This window comes from Plecotus auritus (genome assembly GCF_963455305.1).
Source record: "Plecotus auritus genome assembly, chromosome: 14".
NCBI classification, from domain to species: Eukaryota; Metazoa; Chordata; class Mammalia; order Chiroptera; family Vespertilionidae; genus Plecotus; species Plecotus auritus.
Window position 1 is genome coordinate 6,423,565 of NC_137780.1, and position 19,520 is coordinate 6,443,084.

The 19,520-nt window shown below is 44.5% G+C and overlaps 1 protein-coding gene across 7 annotated transcripts in view; it reads left to right on the top strand.

Moving 5' to 3' along the window:
- Window positions 1-19,520, top strand: part of ENAH (ENAH actin regulator) — a 108,101-nt gene that overhangs the window by 12,241 nt on the left and 76,340 nt on the right. For 4 of the 7 annotated variants that reach the window (XM_080650980.1, XM_080650985.1, XM_080650979.1 and 1 more), the window contains exon 2: window positions 3,191-3,302. The exons of the other annotated variants lie outside the window; for them this stretch is intronic. In XM_080650980.1, the coding sequence (XP_080507106.1) occupies window positions 3,259-3,302 (44 nt within the window). In that variant the 5' untranslated portion in view covers window positions 3,191-3,258. The remainder of the gene's footprint in view (window positions 1-3,190; window positions 3,303-19,520) is intronic. 7 annotated transcript variants of the gene reach the window in all.

Consider the following 19,520-nt stretch of genomic DNA (forward strand, 5'->3'; position numbering starts at 1 on the left):
TTCCTCAGTTTTCGTAGATTTTGAACTATAATAGGTGACAGTTACTGAATACTTACTGCCTGAAGTGCTTCACATATTAACCATTTAAAAACTCCTAACAACTTATAAAGTGGGAGCTGTTGGTATCCCCACCTTATAGGTGAGGAAACTGAGTCACAGAGGGGTCAGTGACTTGCCCCAGGGTTACCAGTTAGTAAACAGTCCGGTTCCTGAGCCCATGCTTTTTTAAAAAATATTTTTTTATGGATTTCTAGAGGAAGGGAAAGGGAGAGAGAGATAGAAACATCTATGATGAGAAAGAATCATTGATCGGCTGCCTCCTGCACGCCTCCCCACTCGAGACTGAACCCTCAACCCCCGGCATGTGCCCTTGGCCGGAATCAAACCTGGGACCCTCAGTCCGTAGGCGGACGCTCTATCCACTGAGCCAAACCGGCTAGGTAGGGCCCTGGGCCCATGCTTTTTTTTTTTTTTTTTAAATATATTTTACTGATTTTTTTACAGAGAGGAAGGGAGAGGGATAGAGAGCTAGAAACATCGATGAGAGAGAAACATCGATCAGCTGCCTCCTGCACACCTTCCATTGGGGATGTGCCCGCAACCAAGGTACATGCCCTTGACCGGAATTGAACCCGGGACCCTTCAGTCCGCAGGCTGACGCTCTATCCACTGAGCCAAACCGGTTTCGGCTGGGCCCATGCTTTTAACCAGTAGGCTCCAGGGCCTCTCTGATGGTTAACTGTTGTGAACTGAGGTGTTGTATATTTGAATTTTCTAAATGTTGATGTATGAGCATCAACAATTTATTTTTCTTTACGATTTCATCCTAGAAAGTCTCTTTATTTTCTTAGAATAATTAGTTTCAAGAACAAAGCCTGTGTAGAATGAATTGACCTAGAATAGGAGCAACATTTCAAAGATAGCAGGGGTAAGGAGAAAAGGCTTTATTTTTGGGGGAAAACATGGTTTAATCTTCAAAAACGAAACAAAATGATGCAAACGTTCATGTTATGGTTGCAACTATGTGTTCATTTTTAGAATGGCAGAAGAATGAGTCAAGTGTTGGTTGCTTTTTTTTTTAATTGTTTTTTCTTAAAAAATTGCAAGATGGCATGAGACTCTATCTTTCCTGGTGCGATGGACTTTGCCATCTATGATCCCATAGAAAGGCATTTTTGCCCAAAGGGTCAGGCTTCGTTAGTAAAGCCCAGGGGTAGATACTCAGATTCTTTTCTTTTGACCTCTGTTATCTCATCTTTGTCATCTTCTCCAAGTATTAACTGATTGTTATGTGATAGGATGTTTTCAGCTGCCAGTAACTGACTTGTGTGCAAACACAAGAACATTTTCTTTCTCTTAAATTTTACTGATTTTGAGGGGGAGAGAGAGAGGGAGGGAGAGAGAGAGAGACATTGATGTGAGAAACATTAATTGATTGCCTCCTGCACGCTCCTCGACCAGGGAGGGAACCCACATCCTGGGTAGGTGTCCTGACCAGGAATCGAACCTGCCACCTTTTGGTGTATGGCGTGATGCTCCAATCAACGAGCCATACTGGCCAGGGCAAGAACTTTTTTTTTTTTTAGATATGTTTTTTTAAAAGATATGTTTGTATTGATTTCAGAGAGGAAGAGAGAGGGAGAGAGAGATAGAAACATCAATGATGACAGAGAATCACTGATCGGCTGCCTCCTGCACGCCCCCTACTGGGGATGGAGCCTGCAACCCGGGCATGTGCCCTTGACTGGAATTGAACCCGGGACCCTCCCAGCTAGGGCTGGTCACTTGATTTTTGACAAGGGTTCCAAGACCATTCATTCAGTAGGGGATAATATTTTCAACAAATGGTGCTGAGGAAGCTGGATATTCCTAGTTCTTTTGAAGGAGAATTTACAGTAGTGTATTTTTTCCTGTGATATGAGTGACTACCTCTATATCGGGGTTTCTCAACCTTGGCACTGTTGATACTTGGGGCCAGATAATTCTGTGTTGGGGGGTTGTGCTATGCCTTTTAGGATGTTTTAGTCTCTTTGGCCTCTAAATCCTAGATGCTAGTGGCTCACCCTTAGCCCCTTCCCCTAATAGTGACTACCACATGTATGGCCAGCGTACTTAAAACTTTTAAATGTTTTATGTTTGAATGAAAAAAAAAATGGTGGCACTTGTGCTATTTCCTGCTTTTATTACAAAAGACTTAACACCTGTTTGTTTACTTAGCAAGTAAATCCGCTCCACACGAACCTGCTGGTTAACCTGGGAACGCAGCCGCAGTTGACAAACGGTGTTTCAGAAGAGAGGTTCTACCCTGAAAAATCAGTTGATTAAAAGCTCAGTTTTAAGTTACCTGAAGATAAAAAAAAATCAATTTGTGAATTTTAATACAAGTGAAATAAAAAAAAAAAACACCAAAACTTTTGAAAAAATTGTATTTCATTGTTCGTTTTATGCAAGTATTTGAAATGTACTTAACGCTGTTTTTGAAGATATTTTCATGATTAACTATTGTGTTCCAAAGAGCTGGTAAATTTTTCTCACTGATCCGAAGGGCCAACCCGTGAAGATCCAACATGTGCCTGGCTATCGATTGCAGTATCTCTGAGACTAATCTCTGTGTAACTAACCTTTGCTCACACTGGGTACATACCTAGTGGGCTAGCCATTACATACGACAACTTTTAATATTCTCTATTTATGTAAATCAAGTAAGTAGATAATTTGGTAAATAGTAGCGATTGCTTGTTGCTCATTTAAAGACAGGCCAGGCAAATTGCCAACGGCTTCACGTGAGTCATTTTCATGTAATGAATTATAACAAGCCGTGAGGTTGGCGCCATCCTTACAGCGGGGGAAAGCGATGCTTAGAACGCTTACGCGACTTGGCTAATCACACGGTTGGCAAAAGACAGCTGAGGTTCAAATCAAGTCCTGTGTCCTCCCACAGACCTTGCCCTGACGACTTTATGTGGCCTCTGATGGTTTCCCCTTGCAATGACCACTTCTCAGATTTCATTTTCCGTTCCTAAGATGATACCCAATCCTGCCTCAGCTCCCATCTCGGAGTTGGAATGGGAAGTACTCATGGGGAATGCTGCAGATGTGGGCTGGATTGTATGAGGCTTGGAATGACAGGTGAATGCATGAAACTTAACGTGCTGCATCCTTCTACACATTATTCTTCTAACCCTTACAGCTACTCCGCAGGGTAGGTATCCTCCTCATTAATGCCCTTGCTGCTGGAGAATACGAGGCTAGTGAGTGATGGAACCTGGACCTGACCCCAGCATTGTCTCACTTGCATACCTGTAAGTGCTCTCCCCCTATGTCTTTACATGATGTGAACGTTGCGGGGGGACTCACCTCCAATGTGTGGGCTCGGGGGTCAGCTGTGGGACTGGTTTAGCGAGTACTTGAACCCTGATGTTCACCAAGCTTTGTCTTTAATCCAAAGATACCAGCCTTCATATGTATTATACTTAAAGTACTAGAGGCCCGGTGCACGAAATTCATGCACAGGGGGGTGGGGGGTGTGTGTCCCTCAGCCCAGCCTGCACCCTCTCCAATCTGGGACCCCTTGAGGGATTGGGCCTAAACGGGCAGTCGGACATCCCTCTCACAACCCAGGACTGCTGGCTCCCAACCGCTTCTGCCTGCCAGCCTGATCATCCCCTAACCACTCGCATGCCAGCCTGATCGACGCCTAACTACTCCCCTGCTGGCCCGATTGCCCCTAACTGCCCTCCCCTGCCAGCCTGGTCCCCCCAACTGCCCTCCCCTGCAGGCCTGGGTCCCCCCCAACTGCCCTCCTTTGCCAGTCCGGTCACCTCTAACTGCCCTCCTCTGCCAGTCCGGTCACCCTTAACTGCCCTCCCCTGCTGGCCTGGTCGCCCTTAACTGCCCTCCCCTGCCAGCCTGGTCGTCCCCAACTGCCCTCCCCTGCAGGCCTGGCCCCCCCAACTGTCCTCCCCTGAAGGCCTGGCCCCCGCAACTGTCCTCCCCTGCAGGCCTGGTTTCCCCCAACTGCCCTCCCCTGCAGGCCTGGGTCCCCCCCAACTGCCCTCCTCTGCCAGTCTGGTCACCCCTAACTGCCCTCCCCTGCTGGCCATCTTGTGGCGGCCATCTTTGACCACATGGGGGCAGCCATCTTGTGTGTTGGAGTGATGGTCAATTTGCATATTACCTCTTTATTATGTAGAATTATTACATAGGATATGGAGCTGCTGTTATGGTAATGTACAGATTAATTTAAAAGCTAGTAAATTCGAAGTGCATTTAAATCACATTTTCTCAGACAAAAGTATGTTAAAAGTAGAAATGAATGAATTTAAAGGGGCCTTCTCGTCTTCCAAAAGGTTGAGAACCACTATTGTAAATTGATTTTCTCTGTAGTTAATCTATTCCTTAGGTGGGGCTTGGCCGCCGTTTAACTTTCTCAAAAGGAAGGAGGAAATCCTCAAACAATAAAAGTATTTAAAGGCATTGCAAGAATCACTGCAAATGTATTTTGTTGTTGTTGTTGTTCTTTAAATGAAGTAGATTTATATATAAAAAAAAGTTTTGTGAAATGTTACTAGTTACCTAGATAGGCAATCCATAAAAGTAGTTCAAATAAATTTTAAGTGGGAGAAATTTTTAATTGTTGGGAAATTATAGTTCTTGATTTTTAGAAAGGATCTGATTACTTCTTTTTGAAACCAGGAAAGGAAAGATGTGTTATGCTATGACGTAGGATTGTTAAAAAACCACACCACTCCTGCCGATGATGCTTCTGAAAGAAATGTGTCCAAAAATCGCATAGCAGTGGTTTTTTTTTTTTTTTTTTGCTAGTACATCAAGAAACATTGAGAGGGAAGGCATAATGGATAATTCAAGTTGTGTACATAGGCTGGAATTGGTGCTTGAGATTTTATAGTTTTAGAATTTGTATCAGTTAGGCTTCTGACGCTGGGAGTAGTCTATGCAAATGTGTTTTTGCATACTTTTTCGGCCCTGATGGGGTTAAGGGTGGCCTGGCAAAGCAAGAAAAGGAGTTCTGTGCTGTTTCAGACTGCAGAATCTTGTTGCTATGCAACCAGCATTGTCAGTCCGTATAGGGTAGAGTAAATTGGTATTCTCCGGCCCTTTTCACCACACGCTCATTTTGTAATCCGAGAGAAGTGGTTTCGAGCTATTTTGCAAGGTTTTATTTTAAAACGGGCATTTAAAGATTTTTGTTGCTTTTTGTCATTGGTTACACTTTTAAGGGATTGGAAGCCCTTCTGTTCTGTTGTAGAAGGAACACTACAAATGCTTGTGTTCAAAGAAAGGGTTTTAATAGATCTGTTTCCAAGTTGCTTCAGGTTTAGAGAACTAATTTTATTTTGTTATTGTAAGAAGGGTGATATTGCCAGCTTCCAACAAGTGAAGTTTTGTTTGGAAATTCAAGTTAATCTGAACATCAGAGCTTGACCACAGCAACCACAAATTATTTTGAAATTTATTTGGAAAAGTACGGACCCAGTATCCCTTAATTGATGACGATGATTTTTATAGGAATCCTAAACCTATATAGAGTTTTCTGTTGAAGCCTATAGTTTACTTTCTTTCAGGAGAACTTAAAATGTTTTCATAGCGAATGGGTGATGTATATAACATAAAATTTACCATTTGAACCGTGTTTAAGTGTCTGGTTCTGTGGCATTAAGGTCGTTCACATGGTTGTGCAACCATCATCTCTGCCCATCTCCAGAACTGAATAAGTATCCTGTGGCAACTAGTTAAGGATTTAGTCTAGGCCAGTGGTTGGCAAACTGTGGCTCGTGAGCCACATGCGGCTCTTTGGCCCCTTGAGTGTGGCTCTTCCACAAAATACCACGGCCTGGGCGAGTCTGTTTTGAAGAAGTGGCGTTAGAAGAAGTTTAAGTTTAAAAAATTTGGCTCTCAAAAGAAAATTCAATCATTGTACTGTTGATATTTGGCTCTGTTGACTAATGAGTTTGCCGACCACTGGTCTAGGCCATCTTCGAAATGCTTTAGATAAATTGATTCATTTCATCTTCATAACAACCCTGTAAGGTAAGTACTTGCGTTATGTCACAAATGAGAAGACGGAGAGGATCGCTCGCCCAGTAGTCACACGAGTGGGGCCAGAATTCTGGGCCACTGTTATGTTGCCCTCTTCTGGAATTACTCTTTCTGTTTAGTGGGTAAGAATGATTTCAACATTATATTTTTGTAGCTTTACCAAGTAAAGTTAACACATGTGAGCTGTGTTTTGAATTTCGAATGAATTTTGTTTGGCCTGTCATAGTTTAGACATTTTTTTTCTCTAAATATTTGGAAAGGATACCCTTTGTGTTTTATGTTATGGCTAATGGTATGTGAAACGATAGCCATTATGGCTCATCATATAGAAAGGATTTCACTCCCCTTTTCAAGTTTGTTTCCGGGCCACTTTTCCTGTTGGTCCTTCCATTAGCGTGTGCGGAGGAGGCAAATTATTTTCTGATAGTTTCATACAAATACACTGAGTGGCCAGATTATTATGATCTCTGAACGCATAATAATCTGGCCACTCAGTGTGTGTGTGTATATATGTATATTAGAGGCCTGGTGCATGAATTCGTGCATGGGTGGGGTCCGGCCAGCCTGGCCAGGGGGAGGGGACATGGGCGGTTGGCCGGCCTGCCTGCTGGTTGAACTCCTGGTCGAGGGGACAATTTGCATACTAGCCTTTTATGTTATAGGATATACACTGAGTGGCCAGATTATGATGCGTTTAGAGATCATCATCATCTGGCCACTCAGTGTATATAGGAAGGCACGTTGCCATTGGGGAACTGCAACGGGACACCATCAGAAGTCTAAAGCCTATTGGCGTTGATCATCTGTTTCGCATTTTCTAAGTCCATGCTCTTTTGCCCTGGCCGGTGTGGCTCAGTTGGTCAGAGTGTCTCTCCATACACCAGAAGGTGGCAGGAATGAAAGGGAGAAAAAAACAGTATACGGTGGCCTTTGAACTTGAGTTGATGGCTTTTTGCTAACTCTGCTTGACACTATATCTCTATCCCCATTTTTAACTAAAGAACTTCCTCCAGCCCCCCAGTATTCTGGTAGATCTTCTACCTTGAGAACCTTGGACCTTGATCTTTCCTGAATTGATAACCTTCCCATCTTGCTCAATCAGACTATAACTCTATAGTAGTCAGTTGCCTTTTCATTTCTCTTCACAGTTTGCACCGTCTTTAAAAAATATGTTTCCTTCTTTTATTTTCGTGTACTTCTATATGCATTTGATTATACCCTGTGCATTTTTTGCCGCGTTCACATGGTATATTTTGCATTTTCTGTGCTTTTAAAAAACGGCTCAGAATTTTATCAGTTGCATATTTCACTGTAATTTACCTATTTTCTTTTAAATGGCTATTTACATGGTTTAAAGTGATTTTGTATAATGAGTAATGCTTTCATGAACCCAAAGGGTTTTTTTTCCTTTTCCTCCTAATTGCAGACTAATTCCTTTAGATTTCCAGAAATAGCATTAGGTCTCTGAAGAAACAGAAACAGTTTTAAAAGCTCTTGAATTGCCCTAGCTGGTTTGGCTCGGTGGATAGAGCGTCAGCCTGCGGACTGAAGGGTCCCAGGTTCGATTCCGGTCAAGGGCACATGCCCGGGTTGCGGGCTCGATCCCCAGTGGAGGGCGTGCAGGAGGCAGCCAATCAATGATTCTCTCTCATCATTGATGTTTCTGTCTCTCTCCCTCTTCCTTCCTCTCTGAAATCAATAAAAAATATATTAAAAAAAATAAATAAAAGCTCTTGGATCATATTGCCAAATGCTTCCCAAAAGTGTGTGATACCAACTAGCAAATACACGGAATGTCTCTTTCACCACGGCCAGTAGCAGCAGAGAATGCTTTGGTGTTGACCTTCCCGTCTAAGAAGAAGTGACGTATGGTCCTGCTGGCCTTGTATGTAGCCCGAATTTCACCCAGAATGATGACTGTGGTTGGGATCGGGTTTGAGAGGAGGAGGAAGGCCTGGCTACCCGCGTTTCTGCTGCTGAAACTGCTTTTTAAGTTAGTTCTGTGTTGATGCGGTCGCTGCTCAGGTGGGGTTTCATTTACCGTATTTTGGATGCATGCTGGTGTAGGGACAAAGGAGTGTGTGTTTTCAATGCCGTTCCCCTGGGACGCCAGGGCGGGAATGGGCGTGGCTCTCTCCTTCCCCCTGCTCCTGGGCTCTGTGTGGTGGGTGGAGGCCACTGAAATCAGGTTCTGTAGCTGCCTTGTGGGGGGGGGGCGGGGGGGGGGGCTGCTGCCTCATGTAGCCTCAGTCACGATTACGTCTTTACTTAGGAAACCATCAACAGCTCTGGAGGTGAAGTGACTTTTCCCTAGAAGATGGTTGTAGAATGCAGAAGTGTCACGTTCTGATAGAATTTCCTCCCCCACCCCCCCCTACATGGAAGAAAGGCGCAGGGAAAGCATTCCTGAAAGTGGATAATTTGGAAGTCTTGCCTGTTGCCTCTGGCCTCATACTAGCCTTCAGGGCAGTTGACCATCCTGGCCTTGAACCACTTTGACCATGAAACTCTCTTGGTTCTCTCCTTGTATCTCACTGGCCGCATCTCTTGACCCATTTCTTAGCCCCGGGTAAGCTGTGTGCTGCTGATTCCCAGGTTTAAATTTCTGGCTAGCTTTCTCCTGTGAGCTCCAGAGAACGAGCTGACAGCTTAATTGACTTGGTATAGCTAATAGACACGTTAAATATCATGTTTCCAAACCAGGGTGTGTAATATGTTCATACAGATTTATACTTACCAATAAATAGGAATTTCAGTGAGAATGCTTCCTCAGATTTTCAACCATAAAAATACCACAAGGGGCTAAATTATCTATACTAATAAAAGGGTAATATGCTAATTAGACTGGATGCCTTCTGGACATCCTTCCAGACAAAGCCACGGTGGCAGGGGCCGAGGCAGAGGCGGTTAGGGGCGACCAGGCCGGCAGGGGAGAGTGGTAAGGGGTGACCAGGCTGGCAGGGGAGAGCGGTTAGGGGTGACCAGGCAGACAGGCAGGTGAGCGGTTGGGAGCCAGTGGTCCCCGGTTGCGGGCTCGGTCCCCAGTGGGGGGCGTGCAGGAGGCAGCTGATTAATGACTCTTATCATTGATGTTTCTATTTCTCTTCCTCTGCCTTCCTTTCTGAAATCAATAAGAACATTTAAAAAAATAAAAACAAAATGTGTCTACAGTAAAAGGTGAAGTCTTATGATGGAAGAAATGGAAGATTCATATTTTATTGATCTGTTAGATTTACAGGATTATAGAGCTGGCTGAGGAATGTAGCTTGTAACACTCCTTTCCTTTCCAATGATAGTCTGGAGTTTGGTTTTATCCTAAGATCATTTCTAAATGAAATGGGTAAGGTAACATCTCATTTCTTTGTGAAGTCTCTAAGCAATAAAAAGTCACATCTGTCTAACTATTGCTTTAGGTAAGCCAAGAAAACTAGAATTTGAGATAATGCTTAGAAAATTAATTTTACCTCTATTTTATATTTTTATCTTATTGAAAGCGATTCCATATATCTTAGTTTTTAAAACTACACATTCATCTCCTAACCAGGGACTTTTTTTTTTATCTGATTCTTAGAATAAAAACTCGTTTTTATATTCAGGCTGTTATTGCTCCGCAGCTCTTACACATTCTGTTTTCACATACTTTTCAGGAACGGATCATGTATGAGAGTAGGGAGATTGGGATTCCATGTGAGAGTGTTCTGTGTCCACATTGTTGACCATAGTACTCCACCATCAGATTCAGACTAAGGGAGGGGCCACTCCACATCCCACCAGGTCGGAAGGCCCTTACTCCTTAGCTTTTCCCCTTAACTAGGGGAAGCAGTGATGTACAGATCAAGTAAGACTGGTCTGGGAAGGATGACCCTGTCACAGGTATCACCAATACCAGGATCCTGGGTATTTCCTCTTCAGGGGACCTTAACCTTGGCTTCTCTGTCCCCTGCAGTTAAGATGCTGAGAAATATTGAGGAAAACAGAACATCCATTCATTGTCTAGGGTAGGTTGTCCAACCTCCACCAAATTAGGAATCTTTTAACATTTAAAGTTTCTATATCTTCCAAGACATTTGTTAATGGAAGTATCGTTGTATTTTGGATTTACAGGAGAAATTGCGGGTTTTTGATTGCTCTTAAAAAGACTTTTTTTCCTCAGCCTTCTGGTTAATATAGATGTGTTTTTTTTTAAGAAGAGCTAACCAACACAAAAGGGCTAACCTGACAGCCTTTGGGGAATTATTTTACTCATGTTAAGCAAAACAAAAGAAAGAAAAATTGGGAAAAATCGTTTAGAAAACAAGTGAAAGGGGCTAATTTACATTGCTAATTATAGATAAAATACAAAAACAGGACAATGGGATATAAAAACTCATCACAAGAAGCATGTATCGCTAAAACACCAAACAGAACGGAAGTCTTTTTTTTACGCTGTTCCTTTCTCTAAGCCTACTTCTGTTTTTTCTTTTCCTTGTCTTTTCATTTTTTTTTTTTTTAGAGCTCTCTTAAATCCACATTAAAAACTCCAGGGTCTTGAAAGTCCTTGGCCGCTTCTCGTTGGGGTGTCAGTGCAATCCCGAGTCTTTCTTGCAATACCGAAGTTCTGTTCCTTCTAAAGCCTGAACTTGCCCGTTTGTTTGCTGTACGTAGAGAAGACTTCTGGAAACTGGATGTGTGTGGGGGGGATTTCTCTTTAGAATTGCTTTCTTTTTCTTCTTTTTCCCCGATTGTGATGTCTTCCTCTTGAGAGTCACCCTTGGAGTGACTTTAAGGAGCAGATTACTACTCCTCATCCTCCAGCCTTTTCCTCTTAGCTCTCCTTCCTCTGTACTTACGAGTGTGTCATTCTGCCGTTGTTTCGCAGACACTTAATACAACGTAGACATTCTAACAGCTTCATTGAGGTATAATTGGCAGGTACTACATCACATATTTGAAGGGTGTAGTTGGATAAGTTTTGACAGGTCTGTACCTACTAGAGGCCCTCGCAGCCCCGGTGCCTTGCCTCAGCCCTTGCAGCCCTGGCTTCGTCCGGAGGGACGTCAGGAAGGTCATTTGGCTCTCTGGACTCATTAGCATAGCGCGCTTTTATTATTATAGATGAAGTCAGCACCCTAATCAAGTTAGTGAACATACCCACCACCCCCAACTTAAAATTAAAAGCATGTTAACAAAAATTTGGAATTATGGGGGGGGGGGTAAGTCACCCATAAACCCTAACACTTAATCTGCATCACCTCTGCTGTCCTTTTTCATTTAACACGGTATCATGAACACTTTTTCTTGTTCCATCTATCTATATAAAAGCTTAAGCGACCATTGCAACCGAACGGACGACCGAACAGGCTGCGTGGGGTGACCAGGCCGGCAAGGGGGTTAGTGAAGGGCAACCAAACGACCAAGCAGCAGGCTGCGTGGGGCAACCAGGCCAGCAGGGGGGGGCAGTTGGGGGTGATCAGGTTGGCAGCCAGAGGCAGTTAGGGTGAGCAGGCTGGCGGGGGGGTGGGCAGTTAGGGGCAATCAGGCAGGCAGGCAGTTGAGTGGTTAGGAGCCAGAAGTCCAGGATTGTGAGAGGGATGTCCGACTGCCAGTTTAGGCCTGAACCCGAGGGGTCCCAGATTGAAGAGGGTGCTGGCTGGGCTGAGGGGACCTCCCCCCCCCATGCATGAATTTCGTGCACCAGGCCTCTAGTGGTCTTAATAATAGGCAAGACCTTTTCGAGAGTTGACCAATGACATGTTAAAACGCCCTCTTTACACACCTAACATGATAGTACACAGAACGGTTTCATGTTGGGGGTAGAAACAGATTTCCAGTTGCTTTTGAAGTAAGAGATTTGAAGAGGGAGACAAGGAGAGACTCAAAGCAAGCTTAAGTGGTTCTGAAGGGTCCCCTGTCTTCCACAGCAAATACTCCAGGCTCCAAGGGCTGTGAGGGCAGAGCTTGGAGAGGGAGGACAGGTATATGGCCTGGAGAGCATGTACTGTACGCTTTAAGTGAGACGGGAGCTGTGGGCTGAGGTATATGGTACACGAGAGTGCATGGATGGGATATGTTCAGTTGGTAAAGGCCCATGTAGCATATGAGGAAAGTTTGAATTTTTGGAAGGTCCTTATGGTCTCTATCTAAAATAATCTCCATGGCTCATTAAGAGGTAAGTTCACTTATTTTTATTTTCACATGTGCACAGTTCTTTTTTCTACCTTCATTGAGATTGTTGACATGTACTAAGTTTGTATGCAATGTGATGATCTGATATGTGGCTGTATTGCGAGAGGACCATAATAAGGTTAGTTAACACCTCCACCCCCTCACATAATTATCTTTTGCGTGTGGTGAGGATATTTAAGATCTTCCCTGTTAACTACTTTCAAGCATGTAAGACAATGCTGTTCATTCTAGTCACCATGCTGTACATCAGATTCCCGGAACTCACTCATCTTACCGAACTTTGTACCCTTTGATAAACATCTCCCCATGTCCCCCTCTCTCCAGCTCCTGGCAGCCACCATTCTAGTCTGTGTTCCTATGAGTGTGGCTTTTTTCAGATTCCGTAGTATTTGTCATTTTCTGTCTGACTTATTTCACTTAGCGTAATGCCATGAGGTCGGTTCAAGGAGGGCTCTCCAGGCCACAGTAAGTGGGTCAGAAGAGTGATCATGAGGATGGTTGCTGGGACAAGTTTCAGTTATTGGTAGGGATACAAAGAAATGTTTGGGAAGATTTTTTGTGTGGATAAAGCAGCGCTGATACAGTAATGACTCCAGCAGGGTCAGACGAAAGACCAGGAGGTGTGACAGGCTGCCCCAGTGTTCTGGGATCTGGGAATAGGTAGGATGATAGCTCTGTCACTCTTCAAAAGAAGATGTTAGGCAGCCTTGACATGGGGCAATGATTTACTGGAGAAGTTTTATTATTTTTAAAAAATATTTTTTATTGATTTCAGAGAGGGAGAGGGAAAGAGAAACATCAGTGATGAGAGAGAATCATGGATCTGCTGCCTCCTACACGCCCCCTACTAAGGATGGAGCCAGCAACCTGGGCATGTGCCCTTGACCAGGAATCGAACCATGACCTCCTGGCTCATCGGTTGATGCTCAACCCCTGAGCCACACCGGCTGGGCGGATTTTTTTTAAATTTAGGACGTATTTTATTGTTGGATAGTACAAGACTTTGCAAAGCAGTGGATTTTAGAAGATTAAAAAGGATTGTCTCCGCTATTAAGGAACTCATGATCTGTTGGTTTGAACTGAACATGCTTTCAGGAAATTAGGGCTGAGAGAAGCAATGGGCAGAGGTCGAGGCTCCAGATTTGATGGTTTCTTTGGCAACGAGAATGAACCGCGTACCCCAAGTTGCGTGGGAAAGAAGTAGGCTTTTAACAGAGCCTGGGACTTTCCCAGTGGTGAAGGGAGAAACCAGTCATGATCACACTGAAAAAGCATTCGGAGATTCTAGAACACATCAGAGCTTCATTTCAGATGGTCCCCAGTTGTTTTTAGGAGTTCAGCACATGTCTTTTCTGTGGAAACTGTGTTCTTATGCGGGCTGAGGCCATTTAATATATCTGTGTCTTTGAAGTATGTCTTGCACTATTAAGTTAAACTATGTGAAATATGCTGTTATTTTTAGGTCAAAAAAAAAAAAAAAACCCAAACCCATCCGATAGTGGCAGTTTAGTAGGGTTCAACCCGGTACATTTAATTATCACTAAACATGTTTGATGCCTGTAGTTTATTTGTTTCCTTGACAAACACTGGAACCACAAAACTGATCTGCTGGACGCGTCTTTAGAACCTTTTTCCGGGCCATCTGCTTAGGGTTTCACAGCGGGACAGCTGCGATTGCAGATTTCCCCTTCGCCTTGAGAATGCTCCCTCGTCCGCTTTGGGAACAGGGATTCTCCTTAGCGGCAAGGTTGTGAGGGGTCTTCTTTCTAGTAGGCATCCTCTCTTCCTCTGGCCCCAAAATAAGGCCAGGGAGTGGGCGGGGGAGAGGGCGTCAGCCTGTGAACCAAAGGGTCCCAGGTTCAGTTCCGGTCAGGCTCCTCCGGCCTGGCCCCTGGTCGGGGCGCATGCAGGAGGCAACCAATTGATGTGTTTCTCTCCCATTGATGTTTCTCTCGGTCTTTCCCTCTCTCCCCCACTCTCTCTAAAAAATCAATGAAAAAATAGACTCGGGTGAGGATTAACCAAAACCAACAACAACAAAATATTTGTGGACTGACTGAATGAATGAGTGAATGAACGAATGAATGAGTGGAGAGAGTCCTGGGCACTTGTCTAGGGTCACTGAGCTGCTTATTAGAGAAGGATGAAGCAGAAGTGACGGTGGGAACAGCGGCGATTGTCGTCCCCTTATTTCTGTGCTGTATTCTCTCAGAAGGAGAGAGAGGAGGAGGAAGGAACCCCACGTGGGCCGCCGGTTGACTGAAAGCCGTTCCTGGGGCCAGCTGTGCATGTGGATGGCTGTTCTTTCTTAAGGGAGAGGGATGGAGAGCTGCTGGCGATTCCAGTTTTGGGGGACAGTGGCCCATGGCTCACTTTTTCTTTCTCCCGGTCATTGGACGAGTTGATGGTTAGGGAGGCTGGCTTACTCTGAGGGAGTTGTCATTCCCCTCCAGGGAGATGTTGGGGTGAGAACGGGGACGACTTTGGCCGGGGGAGCCGCTGCTGCTGCTGATCGGTCTGTTTGGGGATTAGGGGCAAGAGGGTATGTAGTTGAAAACCTGCCTTGTGGTTCCCGCAATGGCGTTCCTTTGCCTCAAGGATAAATGTTTTCCTGCTCCGTCCGCTTAGAGTCAACCTCGTTCTGGCTGGTGATGTTTCTAACTGATCACCTTTCCCTCCAAGGGAGCCTCCTGGAAAGAGCCTTTGACAGCTGCCGTGAGCAAATTAAAAAGGTTGCTCCCACCTTCCCTTACTTTTTTGCTCAGAATGTAATTGCAAGTGGACGGTAGCAGAATGTTGGAGTTAAAAATTAGCTGAATAACATCTAATCATTTTGGTAGAGTTTTACGTTGCCTTCCAATGGGGTGGTAGTATCCAACAAGATTTACCCATATTTTGTGTAGGAATTTAAATTCTGATAATCTTTAATGTTTTTTGAAAAATATATTTTATTGATTTTTTACAGAGAGGAAGGGAGAGGGATAGAGAGTTAGAAACATCGATGAGAAAAAAACATCGATCAGCTGCCTCCTGCACACCTCCTACTGGGGATGGGCCTGCAACCAAGGTATATGCCCTTGACCGGAATCGAACCTGGGACCTTTCAGTCTGCAGGCCGATGCTCTATCCACTAAGCCAAACTGGTCAGGGCTAAATTCTGATAATCTTTAGAAGCATCACTAGAATTTACTCAGCTGGTTGAATCCTAAGCTTACTAGTTGGTTGGGATTGCATACATGGGTTACATATCCCATCTGTTTGTGTGTGTTTTTTTTTAATACATTTTTATTGATTTCAGAGAGGAAGGGAGAGGGAGAGAGAGAGAGAAACATCAATGATGAGAATCATTGATCGGCTGCCTCCTGCACACCTCCTATTGGGGATTGAGCCCATGACCCAGGCATGTGCCCTTAACTGGAATCGAACCCGGGGCCCTTCAGTCTCCAGGCCAATGCTCTAGCTTTGGGTTGATGAGTGATAATTTGTCCATTGAAGTTGTTGTTTTTTTGTTTTTTTTTAATATATTTTATTGATATTTTACAGAGAGGAAGGGAGAGGGATAGAGAGCTAGAAACATCGATGAGAGAGGAACATCGATCAGCTGCCTCCTGCACACCCCCCACTGGGGATGTGCCCGCAACCAAGGTACATGCCCTTGACCGGAATCGAACCCGGGACCCTTCAGTCCGCAGGCTGACGCCCTCTCCCCCGCCCACTCCCTGGCCTTACTTTGGGGCCAGAGGAAGAGAGGATGCCTACTAGAAAGAAGACCCTTCAGTCCGCAGGCTCTATCCACTGAGCCAAACCGGTTTCGGCACATTGAAGTTGTTTTATGTTTATTCAAAATATAAAAACAGTATGTGTTTACTATAGAACATGGACAGAGTATGGGAAAGGAGAAGGAACAAGTGAGTCAGTCAACTCATATTTATTGATCACCTACAAAATATTTATTGCTGCCAGGCACAGTTCTCCGGCCGGGGATTTGTAGATCAGCAAGGTAAGGGTTCCTCTACTCAGGGTAGAGGACAAAGACGTACTAGTTAATGAGCCAATCGGTTATTCTCAGGTGGTGCTAAGTGCCAAGAAGAAGATAAAAAGTGGTGGCAAAGGGTGGGGAGAAGGTGCCCCAGGCCTGACTGATTTGCGTGGTTAGGGAAGGCCCTTCTGAGAGGGTGACGTGTGAGTTGGCCTGAAAGATGAAGCGACGGTCATGGTGACATCAGGAGAAATCATTCCAAACAGAAGATGCAGAAGGTCGAAGGGCCTGGGACGCGAAGGAGCTGGATTTGTTCAAGAGCCAGGAAGCGGAGAGAAAAGAAAGTGTCTGTAGTAAACCCCATAATAAACCTAATTTGAGTCTCTTTTTGTTGCCTAGTTTGGTTTCTGTTTATAGAATTTCTATTCTGCTGGCATCCCATTGGCTTCATAATGCAGCCATTTCTCCATTTCACAATGAACGCCTTTAGTAAACATTGTCAGTGTCGGCGTCATTCATTTTGTAAATATGTCATGTTTACTCAAACCCATTCTCTGGTAGTTTGCCATTTAGATTCCTTCCGTCCTTCCTTCCTTTTATGAATGTTGCAGTGAGCACTTTTGGGTCTAAAGCTTTTTTGTTTCTTAGGGTTGCTTCTCAGGAGGAGAAATATGAACTGGGGCAAAGATATGAATTATTAACGATTACCAAAATACCTCGCATAATTGATTGTTTTTAGTTTCTTTTCCAATTACCAATGTTTGGAGAGGGCTTCTTGTATCCTGACCTGTATTTAAGTATTACAGTGTCTTTTCTGAAAAAAACAAACAAACAAAAAAAACCCGCACAAATGTATTGTGGGTAAAATACATATAACGTAAAAGTTAAAGCGCACAAATTCAGTGACAGTAAGTCCATTCCCCATGTTGTGTGGCTGTTCCCACTTGGTAGGATTCTGGGCTCAGGTTGCTCAAGTCTGAACCCTGTAGTTTTATGGCTTAGTGCAGTGGTCGGCAAACTGCGGCTCGCGAGCCACCTGCGGCTCTTCGGCCCCTTGAGTGTGGCTCTTCCACAAAATAACCACGTGCGGGCGCGCACGGACAGTGCGATCGAAACTTCGTGGCCCATGCGCAGAAGTCGGTTTTCGGCTCTCAAAAGAAATTTCAGTTGTTGTGCTGTTGATATTTGGCTCTGTTGACCAGTGAGTTTGCCGACCTCTGGCTTAGTGTCTTTATAACCTTAGGCAAGCTCTTTAACTTCTCAGTTTCTTCACCTGCAAAATATAACAACGGTGCCTATTTCGTCTGATTATTGCAAGAATTCAGTGAGACAGCGGTCCTAAAGCTCCTATCCAGTGCCCATCACACAGCAAGTACCCTAGAAGCTTAGCTGTCAGTGATGATAAGATCAGTTAATAGCTGTGGGAGTAGAATCTTTGATTCAGTGTCCTTGTGTTTTTTTTGTGTGTTTTTTTTTGACATTCCTAATCTTTTCACTAGAAGCCTTCCAAGCTCTTAATAGTAAGTATTCATTTTAAATAGTCTTCATTATTTTTCATTTTAATACAGGAGTATGGGTTTCCAGCGAATTGTCATTAGTCTCGAAACAATTTTGTGAATACACCTCTTTAGTTGTTTTGCTTTTCTAATTATGTGATAACTAGAGGCCCGGTGCACGAAATTCGTGCACTTGGCAGGGTGGGGGTTTGTCTCTCAGCCCAGCCTGCACCCTCTCACAGTCCAGGAGCCCCCGGGGGATGTCCACCTGATGGTTTAGGCCCGCTTCCTTAGCGCTGCCGCGGAAGTGGGAGAGACTCTGGCCACCGCTGCTGCGCTTGCCAGCCGTGAGCCCGGCTTGTGGCTGAGCGGCGTTCCCCCTGTGGGAGTGCACTGACCACCCGGGGCAGCTCCTGCTTGAGCGTCTGCCCCCTGGTGGTCAGTGCACGTCATAGTGACCAGTCCTTCCGCCGTTTGGTCTATTTGCATATTAGCCTTTTATTATATAGGCTAGTTTAAAATCGGTACAGGATAGAATACACCATATTTATGAGGGACTCCTGTTGTGAATCACCCCTGGTTTCAGTAGGGGATCAGTAACTGATTCAGGTTTAGGACGGTCCTCAAGCTTTGCTTTGTAATGGTTATGTTACAACACACACACACACACACACACACACACTCACTCTCTCTCTCTCTCTCTCTCTCTCTCTCTCTCACACCTTCCATGTGTCTGGATTATTGGAGAGTTAAGGCGTGCGCAGCCCAAGAACTGTTGGACCTAAAGGCTAATTTTCACCGCCAAGGCTTGCTTCGTTAAACACTAAGATGCATTGGTGACCCCCCCCCCTTTTTTTTTTCAATACAATTGAAAAGCTAGAGCTTGGTACGTTTACTTGTGTAGCATCGTTAGCAGTACTCTCTGTGGGTGCAGCTGGGCGGTTTGAAGGGCAGCTGCAGCAATTTGACATGTTTTGAGCTTCCTCGGTAATGTTCTCCGTTGTCTTGTAGAAAGAATGTTACGCTCTTTACAAGTTGTGTCTCCTTGTATTCTGATTTGGACTTTCCTGCTTGCATTTCCGAGGTGAACCAGCAGCTTGCTGGTCCTGGGTGCACGCGTGTGGAATTGTTTTTCCGGCGTGCCGGCTCCCTTTCCTAAGCGCCGTGAGAAGGCGACACCAGATGCTGACATCACCCCTGTTGTCTGTAAACCGTTTAACTCTTCGTAACCCCGCTGTGATGTCTCATTCGTGTTGACCGAAGGATGCCTGCAGCTGTCTTGTCATCTTTCCTCTTAGGGCTTAAACAGTTGGAATTATGCTTATTTTCAGATCTTGTTTTTGTCCCCCCCTTATAAATATTGGTTGCTTTTTTTTTTTTTTTTGGTGTGATATGTACTATCGCTGAATTTAAAAAAACACACACACACCACGGCTTTCTACGGTTTGGTCTTTTAAATACTGTTATTAATATAGTCCAGTGTTTCCTGTTAACTCATAATTTTAAAATAGTGATATTTGGCCCTAACTGGTTTGGCTCAGTGGATAGAGCGTCGGCCTGCGGTCTGAAAGGTCCCGGGTTCGATTCCAGTCAAGGGCATGTACCTGGGTTGCGGGCACATCCCCAGTGGGAGGAGTGCAGGAGGCAGCTGATCGATGTTTCTCTCTCATCGATGTTTCTAACTCTCTATCCCTCTCCCTTCCTCTCTGTAAAATATCAATAAAATATATTTTTTTTAAAATTGATTTTTGTCCCTAGTGGGTAAGCCACTCAGTATGTGCTCCTCCTTTGTTTAAGAGCCATTTAATGCATAGTTTCTC